We start from the raw sequence: 19,724 nt of genomic DNA, 5'->3' as shown, positions 1-19,724 counted from the left end.
TGCAAGGAACTTTTAAGGATTTCAAAATCATTTGGATTATAGTATTTTTTCACCTGGTCGGGACTTGCTTTACAGATTTCCCCTCTCTCGTTTTTAAGATATAAGACTACTCCTTTGATTTCCTGAATTACATAGGGGCCTTCAAACTTTGGAGCTAGCTTTGCCATAAAATTGTCTGGGGCACTTGATAAAGAAAATTTCCGTTTCAATACTTTATCCCCAACTTTAAAATCTGCTTCACGGCGTTTTCTATCATAATAAATTTTCTGCCTATTTCTTGCCGTATCCGAGGTTTTAAGTGCCTGATCAATTAGCTTTTGCACGTCCTTTTGTCCAAATTCCTGCTCTCTTTGTTGCACAAAGAATAATTTATCTAAAGGCGTAATTAACTTTCTGCCTAAAAATAATTCTGCTGGAGTTTTTCCCGTAGTATCATGATGTGCCGTTCTTAAAGCATAAGCTAATTCATTTATGTAGCCATCCCAGCGCTTGTGATGTGTGCTAACGTAACTGCGAATTATTTTTACAATGTTTTTATTAACTCTTTCTGCTATGTTAGTCTGTGGTCTATACGGAACCATTTTGATATGGCGTATATCAAGTCCATTGCATATGTTTTCAAATATTTGACTAATGAATTGTTTTCCGTTATCGCTAATGACTTTTATCGGTGCACCGTATTTTAAAATGTATCTGTGTAAGAATGCATCTGCGACTGTTTTGGCTGACGCGCGTTTAAGTGGAACAATTTCTATCCATTTTGAAAAATGATCTACTATTACTAAAAGAAAACGATTTTTATTTAACTCGCTCTGGGGAAAGGGACCAAGGAGATCTATGCCTAAAATTTCATTCGGAAATGTAGCGCGAATGCTATTTAAGTACCCGGCCGGGCTGTAATTAATATCATTTATTAACTGACATTGATTGCAGGACCTGACATACGCAGTTACTATTTTGTATAATTGCGGGAAATATACCGCCTCGCCTACCCTTTTTAAAGTCTTTCTGACCCCTAAATGACCCGCTGTTTTCGCGTCGTGCAACTCCTTCAAAATGCTTAATCGAAGCGAGGCTGGGATGACTGGCTTATACTCAAGATTTTCGTTTGTTGTTTTCGTATAGAATAATAAATTATCTATTATTTCATAGCTTTTTTGCTCTATTTCTTATCGCATCGATATCTGTGTGCTCAAAGCTTTCGGGGTCTTTCAAATAAGCATAGATATTTCCAAATTCAGGATCAGCTTTCAGTTCAGTAATAACCGTATCTCTAGAATCTAAAATTTTTGAAGTCAACACAGCGCATTTAAGTTCATTACCTTCCTCGTCCAGTTTTATACGAGAAAGTGCATCAGCTACATTGTTTTCCTTACCCGGTTTATATTTTATTGTGATATTATAATATTGGAGTTTTAAAGCCCATCTTATTAACCTGGGCGTTAGGTTTTTTCCCGAGTAAAGTCTACCAACAGCCGCATGATCCGAAAAGACTGTTACTGGCGATTTGCCGAAATAAACTCGAAATTTATGTACAGCCATTAATACGGCTAATGTTTCTCTTTCTGTAGCTGTATAATTCCTTTGTGTTTGATTCAATGTTTTACTAAAAAATGCCAGCGGATGGTTATTTTGCATAAGAACCGCGCCCACCGCATAGTCTGATGCATCTGCCGCAATTTCCAGGTTTTCGTCCCCCTCAGGGAATTTTAAAACAGGGGCATTAATAAGCGCTTCTTTTAATCTTTCAAAAGCTGTGTTAGCTTCAGCTGTCCACGTAAATTTACTCTTTTTTCTTTTGATTACTAAGAGTGGTTCAACAATATTAGCGGAATCTTTTATGAAAGATCGATAGTAAGAACATAGTCCAAGGAAAGACGAAAGTTTTTTGGCGGTGTTGGGCGGTGGGAAATTCTTAATAGCTTTTATTTTTGAATCTTGCGTTTCTATACCCTTTTGTGAAATTTTATAACCGAGATATTTAAGTTCTTTAGTTGCGAACTTGCATTTTGAGGCGTTAATTGTAAGACCGGCCTCTTTTAATAATTTAAAAATTTGTTCGAGGTCATTAATGTGTTGTTCCAACGTATTACTCGTTATAATTATATCATCTAGATAAATTAAGGTTGATTTTCCTAGGACAGGCTTTAGAACAATGTCCATAGCTCTCTGGAATGTTGATGGGGCCCCACACAACCCAAAAGGCATGCGTAAAAATGCATAAGTGCCCGATTTTGTTATAAACGCGGTTTTATGTATATCTTCGGGTCTCATAGCTATTTGATAGTAGCCAGACGTTAAGTCCAAAGTAGACATATATCTCGTCGATTTGATCTGTCTAATGATCTCGTCTATAACCGGCAAAGGGTAAACTGGAAATTTAGTTATGCTATTTAGTTTTCTATAATCGATAGCAAACCTCCAAGCCCTTTTATCCGAAGGAGGAAACTTGTTCTTTTTCCTACATAGTACGACTGGACTCGCGTATTCACTATTTATGGGCATTATTATTTTATTCTTTAACATCTCCTGAATATGTTCTTCGATGATTAAATCTTTTTGTTTATCATAGCGATACGGTTTAGTCCTACAAGGTTTTTCGGCATTTAATTGAATCTTGTGAGTCACGATCTGACAGTTTCCCGGTTTTTCTGAAAACAAATGAGAAAAATTGCTCACCACTTGCTGTATTGCTTTACTTTCCTGGTCATTCAAATGGCTAAGGTCCAATTCAGGTGTCTCCGCAGGTTCCACCATCCTCTGGTCCATCTCCAGCACCACGGAACTATCTTGAAAATTTAATTTGGCCCTCGCGGCCCTTAAAAAGTCCATACCTAAAATAAGAGAGTGTTGGAGGTGTTTCACAACAAAAATTAATACTTTGAGATTTTCCTCTTTTATCTGTAAGTTTAATGATACTTTCCCAATGCAGTGACATGTTTTTCCTTGCGCCGCTATAATTTCCGTATTTCTGGTTTTGAATAGTCGTATCCTATAAAAATTCTTTTTGAAGAACTTTTCACTCATGAAATTTCCTTCTGCCCCTGTATCGATGAGGGCTTCTACTGGTACATCGCCAACCAGGACTTGTATAATTGGTAGCTGTGAGTTTTTTACGATGACTGTATTTAGATGTCTATTTGAGGGTTTTTTTAAAACTTCCGGGGTCTGGACCCTCCCTTTCACAGGCCCCTCTAGTCGTTTAAAGCTTTCCTTTCAATCTGTGTCTTCTGGGTACGCGGATGCTTATTTTCAAATTTTCTTTTTGGGCCTTGACCTTCGAGTTTCGATGCGTTAGCTTGATAGTTCTTTCCCCCATATGAGCGATTTCCATTTCTGGTTTCCTCCTTCCTTCTGGTACTTTGAGAATATGTTTCCCCTCTCGCTCTTTCCGCTATTCTGCGATTTTGAAATTTCACCGCCAATTCGAAAAGTTCCTGCAATGTGGTTGTGTTTCTAATTTCAAAGTAGTCTTGGACAGCGGGTAACAATCTTGGTAATATTATTTCAATTATCTCCGCATCGGGTTTTTTCCCATACAACATATCCGTTAGCTTGATTTTTCGTAAAATAAAGTCCGTCAATTGTGCTGTATCCCGTTGATAGAAACTATATAGCTCGGCTTCCAGCCGTGCGCGATCTTTCACTATGGGGAAGGCCTTTACTAACGATTTTTTGAAATTTTCAAATGTATACGTCGGGCTTCCAAATTCACCTAGAAGAAATTTGCCTATATTTTTCCACCATAGCGCGGCCTGTCCTCTTAGTGCTGATGTGGCGATAGCAACTTTTTGTCTTTCAGGCACAGGATAGAGCTGAAAGTGGTTTTCTATACCTTCTAAAAATACGGACACCGAATTTTTTCCGTCGAAATAAACGTTTGGCTTGATTGATGCTCTCAAAGTCTGGACCAGGTATCCAAATCCTTCTAACTGAGTTGTCATTTCTTGGTGTTGTCCAGCGGCTTCCATCCAGTTTTCGGCCATTTCAGTTCGATAAGTGTTCGGGCGCCAATATAACGTTGCGCGCTTACAACTTGCACGCAACCAAGTGTGACTGTGAAAGCTTGTATAAACCACAGAGTCTTGTAAAGGGTTTAAGTCCCTTTTTATTCAACGTAATGAATTACAATTGCGTTCTCTTGACGCTTACAAACGGTGCCAACTCGGCAGTCAAAATAAAAATAAGAACCTGAAAAGAAAGTAAAGACAATATTCTAACTACGAGGCTCTCTAAAATAACTAACTCACCGCGTTTTACAAAAGCCGCAGCTAATTCAGCAGACTTGAAGCTCACTGGAACAATTGCAACTACTTCCCGCCAAGCACATAGGCCGCAACGCGGGGTTCTTCAATTCTCGATTTCTACCTCCGCGCTCGCTAAGTAAGAATAACTCTCTCACTGAACTCGTTTCCTTCTATTTAAATGATACTACTTCCGCTGATAATTTGAATCCTTGCGCGTTCTACTCAAATTTACATATTCTGGCATTGGCAGTTCCAGGGGAAAGTAAGGCTTGACAGGAAAGATAGTTTAAACTTAAAATAAATGTTAGTTAAAATAAATATAAACCCTACAGTGTAATAAACCATAAAAACAAATAAGCATTCAAAATAAGAACAGACTAAAAAGAAATATACTCTCAATTACATTATGCTTGCATTTTGAAAGGAGTCAACGAGAAGATAGATTAAACTCTCTACTTTTGTGGACAAAAACAATTCCTAAATATTGTGCTACAATCTGCTATCACTGCTGTTATTTAATACATTTTATACTTCTTTTTGTATTTCTTGGAGAAATTTTGCTTTATTCTGAAGGTTTATGATAGTAACTTTTCTGTCATTCTATGCAAACAATCTTAGTTTCTTTTACAGAAAGGCCAGTTAATTTGCCTACAGTAACTTGGAGCTTACTGAATATATATGTGTGTGCATGTGTGTGTGTGTTGTTTTCATACAGATATACACACACCTTTACTGCATTATATCAACTATTATCTTATATCTGAACTTTTACCTTCAGAAACCTAACACAAATTAATACAATCAATACAAGAATGATTCAAGAAAGACACAAAATCAACAACCCTCAATACTTGCAGTGAAAGTTATAAGGCTCAAAATAGAATGCGATATTTTAAAGAAAAAATTCAAAATCTTACATCATATGAAAACATGCTTGAATCAGCTTCAGAGTCTCTCTCAAATGGATCATTATAGTCCAGTTTCAAGTACTGAATGTCTAATTACCGAAAAAATAAAATATACAAATGTAATCTTAAGTAAATATAAAATACTATTATCCATGCATTTAAATTTCACAACAGAGCTTTCAAGAGAAACTCACAAAAAGTACTGTTGTACACATTAACAATGTGCATATATATACTAAAAATACCCCAAGAAAACATAAATAAAAGCAGAAAAAATATACCCTTAAAAGTACAGGCATGATTTTGACATAGCTGCATGCTGAAGATAAAATTATAACTAAAATCCAAGTAGAAGTATACAAACAAATAATAAAAGTGCAAAGGATATTCATAGATATAGTATTTTTAAATTAATTATCATGAGGGTATTAATTTTTTTTACATTTAAGTTGTCACACAATTTAATTAAAGAATTAAATTTATTTCATAGTTTATGCAAAGAATAGCTATGATAATACAACTGCAGTAATATATTATTTGTACATTGAGAAAAGTCCTGTGAGCAAACTTCAAAAATAAATCGCCATGAACAACATGAAATTTATAAAGCTGGAAGAAAATTAAGACTAGTTAGCAAAGAAGAAATACTTGAATTTTCTGCTATTTTGAAATTATCACTCACAACACTTTAGAACCACTGATTTGTTTACAGAACGATTCAAAAGATCTTAGGTAAGCTTTACATAAACATCAGGATTACAATAATAAACTAATTTTACATACAAACATGAAGCCAAAAATACTACTTATGCTCATTAAAGGGTATTGTTTGACACAAATTAGTTTGGGCAGCATTAGTCACTATCATATGATTCACTGTTTTTGCAGATGCAGGTAACATTATTAAAATATTAACAGTGACTGATATGCTGTAATGTATTTTGCAGTAATTGACAAAATAAAAGATGATCATCTTAGTGAAACATAAATTTTATTTTTAGTTTATGGAGACAGATAATTTGAAAACAATTCTTTAGCTACAAATTTTCATACATCTGCTAGCTGGTAAAACTTCAGAATTCTAATTTTAACCAATTTCTTACATTGCTGAGCAACGGTTACATCATACAAATATGGCATTGCCACTTCAATATTATACATAGTTATTTGTTAAATAACAAAATATTACAATGGACTTCAGTTATCGAACAGCAAATGGAAATGACTGAGTTGCCATGTAAATAAATCTTGAGCAGTTCACAAATAGATGCATGCCTTATCACCAAACATCTGTATAATAACCCAGAGCTAGCATGAGACTGGAACCATGAGTCACTATGATTTACAGTAAATGATATGCTCATCTACCCCGAAAGCAACTGAACACCAAAACTGAATGTAATCTTTATAAAAATACACAAGTTAGTTTGCCTCACATTGGTGTATCTCAATTCAACATATAGCCAATACGATGAAAGGAAGAGTTACATCTTTTGCACATGTACTCCAAAAGTCTGGTACATAAGAGCAGCCTTTCACAGGGACTTCAAATAAGCTGTAGAGAAACAGGTGCACTAAAGGCCTAGCACTTTTGAATACATTCAGTAGTCCAATGCATCAATATTATGAAGCATGTATTGGTAATGGAATGAATTTTGAGCAAATCCTCAGAAACTGCAAATGCACGTATGCTGAATAAGCACACAGTATTACATTAGTTGAAATCTTTTAGTTTTGCTGTACTTCTAGAATATTCAGAAGATATTTTGAAGTTACGTGTTTCTATGCAAAAACAGCTTGTTTTTACATTTTTCTCTTATACTTAAAACCAGTCCAAGATTTTTTTAAAAATCAGCCTACATAAGTGGAGATATAATGAGGCAAAAAAAATGACGCACAACCTATTAAAAATGACTCTTATTCATTTAAAAAAATTGCTAGTAATAAACTGAAAATTACTTCAATTACACTAATACTGATTTGCCACATAGTCGGGGTTTGGAGGTATTTCATTTATTCAAATTAATTGCTGCATTATGCTTAGATAAACGTTGCTTTATCTGCATCATTACTGAAAAGTGACAAAACTGAAAATTAGCTGTAGCAAGAAACAGTATGCTTTGGTCATGATAGCAGATCCATAAGAAAACATTTTTTGGATGATTCAAAATTATAATTTTTTTATTACAGAAGAATAGTTTACACTTTTGTAAATTCTGAATTTAACTCACTAACAGTGAAATCTAAGCACTAAAATATGTCACAAACTAAAAAATTAACACCAGTACTACTAAATGCAGTAGCAGATCAGAAATCTGCATAGTTTGGAGTGAATGGATTTGGGAGATTTTAGATTTCAGGTTATAACTAGAGAATAATATCCTCCCAAATTATAAATAGTTAATCTTCTTGATCAGCTACACAATTTTTACCTCCTATATTCATTTATTTCATAAATTTGTAATTTTCTTGTAAATAATATTTAGAAGTTAATATTTTGATATGACAAAAAAGTATTTTTTTATTTCTAGTCAACAAAAGTTAAAAATTATGGTATCTTTTCATTAACGAGGTTAGATTAGACATGACTAGAGGCTATAATCATTATGTCCCATGTATTCTGTGAAGTGGCCGGCTCATTAGCAATTAGTGTCACTTACAGTTAACAAGACAGCAGTCATTGCCAAATATAAATGTTAGCATGGAATACAACCTGAAATATTAATGGCAGTTCTAATAAAACACTCAAGATGCATTATTGTTTGAAAATATAATCATACATAAATATTTGAAAAAATATTAAAAAGTTTCACAAAGGGAATAATTCCATTGAAGCAATTTTGGATTCAGTCCTTTCTTAACTTCTCGTGATCTTCAGTGTCTGTTTTCTGCATGGACAAGTGTGGCACATGCCCTGAAGACTCCAATTTCAAAGATGTTTTCAAATCCTTCCACAGTAGTTAAACATGCAAAATTATATATATATATATTTAATTTCTTGATTTTGAAGCTAGATAAAATTAGAAGCAGAAATACAATGTAAAAACTCATATTTGAGTTTTTCATGCCGTTCTTTAAAAATCAGATACTGGGCCTTTCTCTCCCACTTTTCTTGACCAGAGATATCATTAAATAAAACCAAGATGCAATTATAAACTTTCAAGTTTATTTAAAGTTTACATTTTAAAATTAACTTAGAATATTTACCTCCTTCAAGCCTCTTTTTTATTTGAATCAATGACTAACTACAAAGAAATACATATAATAAGAATCACAAAGTTTTTCATTTAAAATGGCTAACTTTTAAATTAAGATTTATAATGAACAAGATGACATGATTTTTTAAACAATTTGAAAATTAATTTTTAAAATGGTTAAGTCTTAAATATTACATAATGATTCATCAGAAATTATTTTTTCATTGTTTGAAAGAAAATAAATTGTTTGGTTTTATATTCTGTTATCTTTGATCATTAAATTGGCAAACAATTTAACTGCACTATTTTGGTCATTTAAAATGGTTTGTTACAAAATCCATATGAATTCCTTAGATTTTTTTTTTTTTTTTTTTTTTTTTTTTCAGTTTCTTTCAGGAAAATATTGAGATCCTGGTTTAAAATGTGTTAAGTTCATATTTTGTACAATGATCTAAACCATGAAACAAAATGTATCAAAAAGTGAAAGTTACATTTTTTGTTTACCTTTGAAAAAGTATTCATTTATAAGGCTATTTCACAAAATACTCTAAAGGAAACATCTACTGCAAAGAACAAATTAGAGGAAAGGAGGCCTCCTTAACAGCTGTTGAACCTGGCATCCAATTTTGTAAAGCAGGCCTTGATAATTATTGGCTACAGCACTGTTGCATTAATAGTAAAATGTAGCTTCATCTTGCAATTATCTGAACAAATTCATTTTCCTGAAAGAATTTAATGGCAAATTCTTCATCATATCCCAACTGCAAATCATATAATCCAGCTACCATGGATAAAAAACAGATTTAGTTCAAATAATAATGAACTGCAATATCTGGTGTGGAATGTGGTATAAAGTAACTATCATTAGCATACTTGTGCACATTTTGGCTGCTGTTCCATTAATGAATATGCATCAACATTCCAATTACTGCAATCTTACTCACTTACAACAATGCATATTAATCTTCAGTCATTAGTAAAAATTCAGCAACTTTGGCAAAAATATTTAACCAGTAATCATAATAAGAGATATAAAGAATAGAATACGGTAACCTGCTTCAATACTCAATGATAAAATCTGTTGCTGATTGTTTTCTGATCTTGCCTAAGTTATCTGTACTTCATTGCTGCTATCTGGGAAACATGGGAGATTTCATGAATCAGTGTAATTGTAGTCTTCTGCTGTGTTAAACAATTGTGAGGTATTAAAGAGTTATAAACCTGTTCTTTGACTTATGTATTTAAGTAATGAAAAATTTAACATTAAGCTGAAAAAAAGTTTCAAATATATTTTTTGTCTAAACACACAAATAATAACTTTGAAACGCATGTAATAATATACAGAAATGTAATAAAGACTATCTAAAAGAAAACCTTCTTCAATTTTCATTGTATTATCAGGAGCTAAGTTCGGCTTCCTACACAATAACTTATAAGCTTCATCATCCGTAATGCCATTTTCAAGGAAAAATTCAACAACTGGCAAAACTTCTGAAAAAGAAAAAATTGTAAATACACATAAAAATATTATTCTATTGAAAACTGCAACGAATTATTTATTCTGATAAACAAGTCGAGTGGCCGAAGTCATGAGAATTGCAGTTAAAATACAACTGGAACATGGTGCACATAATCCATGAGTTGGGTACAAAAGTACAAAATGAGGGAAAGGTTTCAGTAGTCTAAAAAATCAACAAACATTTCAGAGTAGTTGTTCATTCAGCACAAACTTCCTACTGCGATTTGTTTCCAATGTAAAACTATAATAGTTGGTACTAAAAGGGCAGAACATGCAGTTTCAGGAATCATGCAGCTATAAGTTTTACCTGCATTTCCACTCATGTAAGCCAGTGAACCAACTGACATGCAATTAACAAGGAGAAATCTCAAATAGGTTGCAATGCAAGAAATCAATGTGAATTTCACTTCAAAAACAACATGCTTTGGACTGAAAATAATAATAATAATAAAAAAAAATAAATAAATAAAAATTTCTATAAGATATGGGCAACTGAAAAATTCACTCTTATCTTAATCCTTGTTTACCCATCATCACAGAGCTCAGTGAAAGAAAAGACTCTGAAGATACCGAAAATGGGTGGGAAGAAAATGAAGTCAGAGCAGTAATTCAAATTTTCTGCTCTTTCACAAAGATGGGTTAGAAGTAGCTCTATCCTGATAAGGGACATGCTTAGGCGTTCAAGTTTCAGTGTTTTTAGAGAAATTATTGACAGATAGATACTATGCAGACATTCTAGCAGATAAATTATATCCATCATTCATGAACCCTGTTCTTTCCAAGGAGGAAGGGAATTCCAGGGAAGGGTTATTTTTGAAGGGCTATTCAGATTATCGTAAAGATATCAGGGCTATCTGCTCAAGGGAAAGGATGCCTGCACAGACCATTTTAAAGGAAACTGGCTAATATTCACATTGTGCATGGGAAAACCCTGAAAGTTCAGCAGCTGGCCCATTTGTTAGGATTTGAACCCGGGTCAAACTAATAGAGTTTCACAGTTTTGCCACTTGACTGCTGGTGGGCCTCCAAGGCAATAACACAGTGGGTCGGCACAATTATGAGCTACATAACGGAATTTTGGGACAGCCATCCCTTCAGAACACAGTTCATTAAAACCATGACTCAAGATTTCATTATATTGCTGAAAATTAAAAACAATCTGTTTTTAATTATGGATCTCATGACTTCAGGCTTTTAAGCATTAAAAGTCAGAAATACAAAATTACAGTTAAAGAAATTAACGATGTGAAATTTTTTTTACTGAGGAACTTAATGAAAGTTAAATACAGTTTATCTGAATACCAGAATAATACTGCAGAATCATTCCAAAACAAATACTGGCAATTTAATCAGTTCTAATAAAAACAAAAATTTATATATTTAATAGGAGAAATATACAGCAGTTTTATAATAGCTTAAAATAGGATTTCACATGTAATTCACATGCTGAAATTACAGTTCATTCTTTGGTGAATAATTGAAAACTATGTTTACACAACTAATATTTTAAAATATGCTTTGTGAATTTTTGTTTCTGAACACAGTTTTTAAGACCCGAGTCTCCCATTCCCAAAACTAAAGGCCAAAATAAGCACTCATTTTGAGCATTGATATTAATTTATATTTATCTAAAGGGGAAAATATTAAATTCATACAATAAAAGTTTCATCTTTTCATTCCACATCATAAATTAAGAAATTAAACATTAAGTTTAGAATAATGAATTCAAAATTATACAAAAGTAACATACCCACTAATAATCTCATATCTGAAAACAAATGTTGCTTAATTAATATCATTAAACAAATGTTTCAAATTTAACCCGGGAGTATGAATGCTCTTTTGAGTTACATGACCCGGCTCGTGTTTTTTTGAAGAAAAAAATGTTCTCCTCTGGTAAAAGTGTTACATTAATACCAAAATATTTTGATCAAACTTAAAATATATGCAAATTATAAAAATTAAAATCTTAATAATTTTAATTTCTGTAATATTTTTTATTAAATAATTTTTTAAAGGAACAGAAAAACGTATTATATTAATATAGAATTTATTAGGAATTCATTATATTATTATTCAGGTTTATTAAGATTATACTGCTTGAAAGAACATCTTCATCGGAAAGCTTCTAGTTTTTCATCAATTGTTATGAACTCACCGACAGTGTAATATTTCTGGCAATCATTCACAAAATCTTCAAAAACTCTCTTATAGGTGCAAGTTTATCTAATTCTTTCTTGACGACGCAAGTCCCATGCCATCAAAACAAAAAATCTTGATAAAAAAAGAAAACGTTCATAGGACAGTATCGTGGAGAATTTCCAGGTCGGTTCCGTCTGCAGATCCTGCACATTTACATGATATGACTTATGTCATAAAAATATAAAAGATTTATTAGTGTGAATTTCAATTTGAGTTGTGTGACGAGCATCTCTCTCTCTCATTGAATGCTGTCAGTAATAGATGAAATATAAATATTTGTATAACTGATGACTTTCAGCAACCATTTGTTCACTTAGTAAAAGTTCCTACCAGAGGCGTAGCTAGGGTTTTCAGCGCCCGGGGACAACTGAAGATTTTGCGCCCCTTTCTCTGTACCAAGAATGGAAAACATTTCATTTTAAAATTTTGTAACATCAATTTGGCGCCCCCCTGAATGCTGCGCCCGGGGACAGATGTCCCCCCTTGCCCCACCCTAGCTACACCACTGGTTCCTACGATTCATTTGGATTCTGCACATATTTTGCCTTACTGATGTTTCCAGGCATTTAGTGATTATATTATGAGCAGGAGTTCTAACATCAGCTTTAAGCTTTTCTTTTGACCATTGGTTTTTTTCTCTTTTCCAATAAAGCAATAAATGTCATTCTTAGTTTCGTTTTCCGAATGCATCTCGATTTTCGAGTCAGTATCATGAGAACTTAAAAATTCAATAACTTTCATCATCAGTTTCTTCAATGGAATCTTCAAAGTTGATACTTCTTTCTAATAATTTTTACAAACGCAACAGTTCTTCCTTATAGCATAAATTACACGACATGTTTGCAGCTTTCTGTGCCACCACAAATGAGCTACGTTACAGCAATGTGAATAGGCACTCTGGGTCTGAAAGACCCGATCCAATCAAAACAAATTTTCAAATCAAATTTCCGGTGAAAAACTTCAGAAATATAAAGAGGATAGCCTTGGAGGAGACTATACTGAACTACAACCACTTGGGAAAAATAGGGGCGTTTTCAGAAAGGTTTCTTTAATCGGGCGATCCCATTAGACCCAGCGCCCGCACTCGCGGATTAATATTATGAGCAAACTTATAAAACAGCAGTGATACATTTAACATGGAAAAAGGGAAAAAAATGTGGAACATTTTTGTAAATGTCAACACAAATATTTAAATTTTGTTTTTAACAATTTGTTGCTCACATTTCCAGCCAGCCAAACCCTCATGTATGTAAAACAAGATATTAATTCTTGCAGATAATATCATGATCTCTACACATTTTATTGTGGAGGGGAGCAGACTCTGATACATGCATTTTAAACAAAATATTTACCTTGAAACTTAAAAAAATAAAATAAGAACTATAAAAAAAAAGCTATGATTTTATTAAAATTGAGTTAAATGAGCTATGGAGCAACAACGTCTTCAACATTCAATAAATTTATTAAAATGTTAATAAAAATAACTTACCAAATGATATGAATGAATATACTAAAGGCTGTTTACAGTTAAAACAAATATTTCCATTTTTATTAATTAAAGGGTTACTGGTAGAACACCTATAGCACATGGGCAATACTTCCTAAGGAGGGAAAAAAATAAAAAACTTAATGTGGAAGTACTGTATTACAGAATTACATGCATGCATATACTAAGCATACAGTGAAAAATATCTATGACAGAATATCATAATTTAATCCATCTCAGGTGAGCTTATACCCTTCTCAGCAAGGAAATATAAAGTGATCTTGAACAGTTAAACTGCAATTTATCTCTACACAATCCCTCAGGTTTAATACTTTAAAACTGAGTAATTTTCTGTAACTTTTCTAATTTCAGTAATTTTCTGACTACAGAACTACATAAAATTAAAGATTTATAAAAGATTTCATAAGTTAATTTTATAGGTCTGTGCAATTTTATTTCTGTAGCTGTAAGTTTTAATTGACACTTGCTGACCATGAATCTCAAAAAGTAAATATTGTTTATTTCAGATGGACTTTTTCAATGTGGAACAAAGGAATTTTTATGTAAGGAAACATGTAATAGAGATCACCAAGCTAAAATATTTACATAATTAAAGTGTTCATTTTTCAATAATTTTGTAGAGTCATTAGGTTTATTTCGAAAGCAGAAGAGATGAAAAATTAGCAACGCCTCGTGCCGGGAATTGAACCACAGACCTCTGGAATACACGGCAAGCGTTCAGACCACCACACCTAAGAAGGCAGGAGAATTACCTTATGTAACCCCCTTTTATAGACCAACTGGGATTTTTAGGGAACCCAGTCGCCAAATACTGGATGAGGAGAATCATCCATCATCCACAACCCTTTTAGTTTGGGTGCCACTGTAGAGTCAAAGTTTATTTCAGAAGTAGAAGAGATGAAAAATTAGCAACGCCTTCACTGGGAATTCAACCGTGGTCCTCTGGAGTACACGGCCTGCGTGCAGACCACCACACCACAATAAAAACAATAAATAAAGCAATAAATGTCATTATCATTTTCGTTTTCCAAATGCATCTCAATTTCTGAGTCAGTATCATAAGAACTAAAAAATTGAATATAACTGTCATCATCAGTTTCTTCAATGGAATCTTCAAAGTTGATACATTTTTCTAACAATTTTTACAAACGTAACATTTCTTCCTTATAGCATAAACTATGCAACAATACCATACCACGATGGCATGCCAAGAAGGCGGGAGAAATACCTTATAATTTTATCTCAGTCCATTGGAAATTGATGATATCCTTTAATATGACTAATTAACCTACATTATTATTATTATTTTAATTTGAAACTGCATCTTTTTTCCCTTTATAAACTTCCAAACTAGTTTTTGAGAGCAGTTCTAAAACTTATAAAGAGAGAGTTAGGAAGCTTATTTACACTATAAGCTCTAAATTACTTTCAATTCTGACAACTGGCAGCAATACGAGTACATTATTTGTTAAGAAATGAAGTGCATTTTCTTTTGTTTCTATAAAATTATATATAGCAGAATTACAGTAAAAAAGAAATTAAAATGTTGCAGTTGCACATAAGTAAAGTAAGTTTACATACCAGGATAACATATCTGACACTGAGAGTATTCCAAATGGATCAATTGCATTTGTATACTAGGTTGTAAAAATGTAACACATTTCATTTAATGTTGTTTAACCAGATACTTTAATTATACATAAAACTTGAAAAATGGCTTTATTAGCAGCCATTGAGTCTGCTTTTCATAATGAAATGAAAATACATCTCTGCTTTGATGCTAATTTGTTAGAGATGTTTAAAAATCTTAAACTGTTTTATATAACTATCCACATAAGTTGAATTCATAATGAGAAATTAAAAAAAAATATTGGAAGACCATAAAAAGACGCATTTTAAATAAAATCAATCATACTTTTTTTTCCTCCTGATTAAGATGGCAGTTTATAATGAAATTTCATATTAAAAACTGACACAAGATTTAAATGCATCCTAAGGTAAAATAGTTAGGCATTCTTACTATTACTCCAAATGTTTTGAGAACAGATAGTTCTAGTAAGTACATTAGTAGAAACTTTTCAGCTACATCTAACATTAGATGCAATTGAATCCTCAGAACCATTAAATTATGTCAACAATGCAGGATATTCAAAATCATCATAGTGATTTATGTTCCTTCCAATTTTGATTTTATAGTACAAATTTACATTAAAGTTAATATTTAATGTTTTCATCTGGAAATTTCATACTCAGAAGTATAAACTTTATTTTATTTGATGAAATGATTCACTTTCATAAATATTAATATTGTCTGTCTGGTGCTCACTTATTGGAACAAATTTTTACAGCACAGGTTGTTCTACATTCAAATGGCTCTTGTAGAGCAATGGTTTCAGTTTAAGAAAAGAAGGAAATGTGTTGCACTTTCAAAATGTGATAATTTTTGCCAATGGATATATGTTCGTAAAAATATATGAAATTTAAATTTTTGTACAGGTTCTCTAAGAATTAAATTGAAACTAGTAGGTTTAATTTGATCTTACTAAATATTGTTTGGTGGTGCCTGGAAGAACATACACTGAGAAAAAGGCGAGAATTATACAAAAACCTTCAGCAGCAATGCAAATTTCAGTTCAGGGTGTCATACAAATTGAATTACATAGTATATTTTCTTTTCTTTGAATCTAGAATTTGAAATGCGAGTCAATGCTCACTAATTAGTACTTTTCTATGGTTTTTAAAGATTAATCTTTTACAAATTTGCATTTGAAAACAAACAGAGCTTAATTTAGCATTCTTAGCAGTAGATGTCTTTAGCATTATTGTACAGATTGTGTGAAATTTTAATTAATGATACCTGAAATAACTTTGATTGTAAGAAGACCAATTGAATTTGCACTGTCATAAGGAAACATGGCAGTAAAAATTTTCCAACCATAGAAAATGTCTCTTAGGTTAGTTATTTCAATGGAGAACTAAAACAGAAGTGCACAGTTCAAATTCAGGATGAGAGTGCACTTTCAAAAGTATAAAAAAGGGCACCTATATCTTTCTATTGAACACTGCTTGACTATCTTGTCTGACAACAAAAAGTATCCAACTGATTTTCTTTTTTGTTCATCTGTTTTGACTAATTACACAATTAAAATAATTCTTATAACAGTTTTTCCTTTTCTAAAGCTGTAGAATCCATGCAAAATATTTTAAGTTTCACATTTAAGCTGTTTAAGTAGTTTTGGGGCCTACCAGATGTTAGAACTCAAATTTTTTGCCAAATTCACTTTTTTTAAGTTCTGGTCACGTAATTTCATGTTTAATTATGTTGTTTACTCATCATACAGTCATCTTGAATCTCCTTTTGAATATTTGCTTAATTTGTTTTCCTATCATGGTGTTTTCTTCAATAAATCAATCTTACACTTCCTCTTAATGCTTTGACTGATAACATGGACAAAATCTACATTGAACAGACTACACAGATCAGAAATTTACAATGGATAACTATATATATATATACAGTCACAAAAAATGATAATGGTTGCTCCTGTCCAGAATCCAGTTTCTATATTTCAAAAATATTCTATATAACAAAATATCTGTTAGTAGATGCAGCACTAATACACTAGTTAAATCTGTCAAAGGCCTTCTAAATTCATTACCCATGGTCAATCTAAACAAAGAGCACTGGATGTACTATAAAGCATACCATCTGCCAAAGTATATAATTCCATTGCTTCTACTAGTGGTATTTTGGAAATTATGCAATGAAATATGAATATTATCAAGAAACAACAACTGAAAAGAGTCAAGACAAAATTTGATTTCTAAATTTCTATTGGAAACCGTGAGAGTGTACATATTAATAATTTGGTGACAATTGAAAGGGATTCTGTTTCCTACATATTTCAAGAACATGAAATTTAAACTAACCAGTGACATAACTACAGCTCTTAGATCCTGGTAAAACCAATGGTTACTAACAAAAAAAGAAAATTCTTGGATCTTAGTATATCTTAGTGACTTACAACTCTCTAAGAAAGAAAAGAAAATAGAAAGTAAATTGTCAAATGATGATAATTTTTGTCAGAGCTGGCTTAATTATTAAACAATATAAACATGTGCTTAAAGGCTCTAAGATGGAAGGCAACAACACAGATTTGTTATTAGAAAAATTGCAAAGTTAGAAATTATCTCAATTTTTCTTTGGATACATTTAAAGCAACAAATTTTAAGAAGAAAGCAAACTGAAGGCCTTAGTTCTGGTCTGAAATAAAGTATCAATTAGTTTTAGTCAGTTGTTACTGACTAGCAGTAAGACAGCACAGTAGGTGAACATACAAAAAAGAAATTATGTTAATAATATACCATGATTTACTGAAATTAAAAATATGAAATATGCAAAAATATGACAAAAAATCATGAATCATCCTCATAATACATATTTATAATCTTAAAACCTGCATTTAATGTATGAGAACCTTAAACTGTAACCTTGAAAAGATATATTTGTATTGGAAGCCTAATAAGCAAATTTCATCAAAAATATAGTTTTTGCAAAAAATTATTACCTGCTAAAATCCCCCCCCTTTAAATTTCTGTTGGTTTCTACTTCTCTTTCTCTGTGTTCTTTAATTTTTTGATAAAAGGGTAATAGTTTAGCTAACTAATGTGGTTGCTAAATTTAATGGCTAAACATCTCCCTAATAAATAAAAATCCTCATTTATTAAAATTTGTGTACTTTCATTTCTGCAGAACTATTTTTTAATTCCTGTTCATCCATTTTTTGAGCCATCTGAACTTCAATGCCAACTAGTGACAAGATCGAATAAAATAAAATGCACAGAAGAATGAAACTGAATATGTCAGTGTTTGTTCTCTACATATATGTAGCCAGTTTTTCTAAACACGTTTAAATCATTGATTTCACTTTTGAAAGATGGCAATCTTACAGGCAGACTGTGTATCTTCAATTCGTTGGAAAGTTTCATCACAAGATTTGAAAAGGAAACTCTATTTTAATTTCTTTACTTATAACAATGTGCCTTCAAAAAAGTCTACTAGTTTATTTTGTTAAATATTAATGCTAGATGCTATATGCACCCAATTAAAAAGTTCCCCCAAAAGCAAATCATTTTATGAAAACAGCATTTACATAGTGAATGGCATGGGTTGTGTATGTAATAAAATATAAATTTTCGTGTAACCCCCCATGGAACCAAAGATCCAATAAATGAAATATGCATGCACTTTAAATAGTTAAATATAACAATCCTTACATTTAAGCACAAAATTCCTGAAATTATAATATTATGACTTACTCACTTAGTTGATTAATAAAGTTACTGATTTAGAATTCCTTGCTTTTGACGAAAGGACTCCTCCCCTTTCGCAACCACTTGTGGCAAAATAAAATACACACTTGAAATCAGTGGCTGGAACACCAGACTGATTGACATCCAGATTGCTTTCTTAAAACAATAGAAATATTTCTTCCCTTTCATAATGGGTTTTCGCTAGGAATGAGATCGGGTACTTAAGTGCACTCTAAGCCTTTGGCTTTGATGATTAATAATTTTGATTTTGAGAATTTAAACAAATGTTGCATTATGAAAAAATTATACCTACTTTTAGAAGTTTTTACTTGTGCTTGTTATAGGGGCCTTAGTCCATTGTCTTCACCTTTTATTTCTCTTAAAAGTTAAATTAAATTAAATGTTATATCTTTTAAAGAACATTCCTTTGTACAAGGGTTAAACCTTCCTTTGTGCAAAATTTACACATATACTGTGTATTTTCTTTAGACAGAACATATGACATAGTCAGAAATTATTTCTCTTTCTTGCACTTCTCACATGGGTTCTGATATATTTTTCCTGATGTACAAGGAAACTCTCCCCCAGAGAATCATACTTTTCTTCTAATACTGAATGTTGACAGTGCATCTAGTATTGATGAGCGGCTGTAAGAGACAGGTACATTGCTTTATTGGCAAAAAGAAACTGTTGCATCACAGCTCATCTGTGGCGAATGAGTTTATTGCTGCTACAGGGCAGCAGATCTCACAAAAACTGCACAGTATGGGTTAAGGAAAACTATACAGTCATAGATCTGCTGTGTATGTCCCATTGTTCAGACTGAATTGT

At 32.2% G+C, this 19,724-nt stretch overlaps 1 protein-coding gene across 3 annotated transcripts in view; it reads right to left on the bottom strand.

Moving 5' to 3' along the window:
- Oseg1 (intraflagellar transport protein Oseg1) overlaps positions 1-19,724 on the bottom strand; it is a 142,774-nt gene that overhangs the window by 14,954 nt on the left and 108,096 nt on the right. Inside the window, exons 24-26 of one of the 3 annotated variants that reach the window (XM_035351497.2) lie at positions 13,563-13,674; positions 9,727-9,843; positions 5,165-5,244 (exon numbers count right to left, since the gene is read on the bottom strand). In XM_035351497.2, coding sequence (XP_035207388.1) covers positions 5,165-5,244; positions 9,727-9,843; positions 13,563-13,674 — 309 coding nt within the window. The remainder of the gene's footprint in view (positions 1-5,164; positions 5,245-9,726; positions 9,844-13,562; positions 13,675-19,724) is intronic. The other 2 variants (XM_085808392.1, XR_004757012.2) reach the window with 2 other exon arrangements.

Source organism: Stegodyphus dumicola, chromosome X1 (genome assembly GCF_044657685.1).
Source record: "Stegodyphus dumicola isolate Sdum_Otavi_A_Nest chromosome X1, ASM4465768v1".
NCBI classification, from domain to species: Eukaryota; Metazoa; Arthropoda; class Arachnida; order Araneae; family Eresidae; genus Stegodyphus; species Stegodyphus dumicola.
The sequence above is the reverse complement of the archived record's forward strand: the minus strand, read 5'-3'. Positions and strand labels throughout refer to the sequence as shown.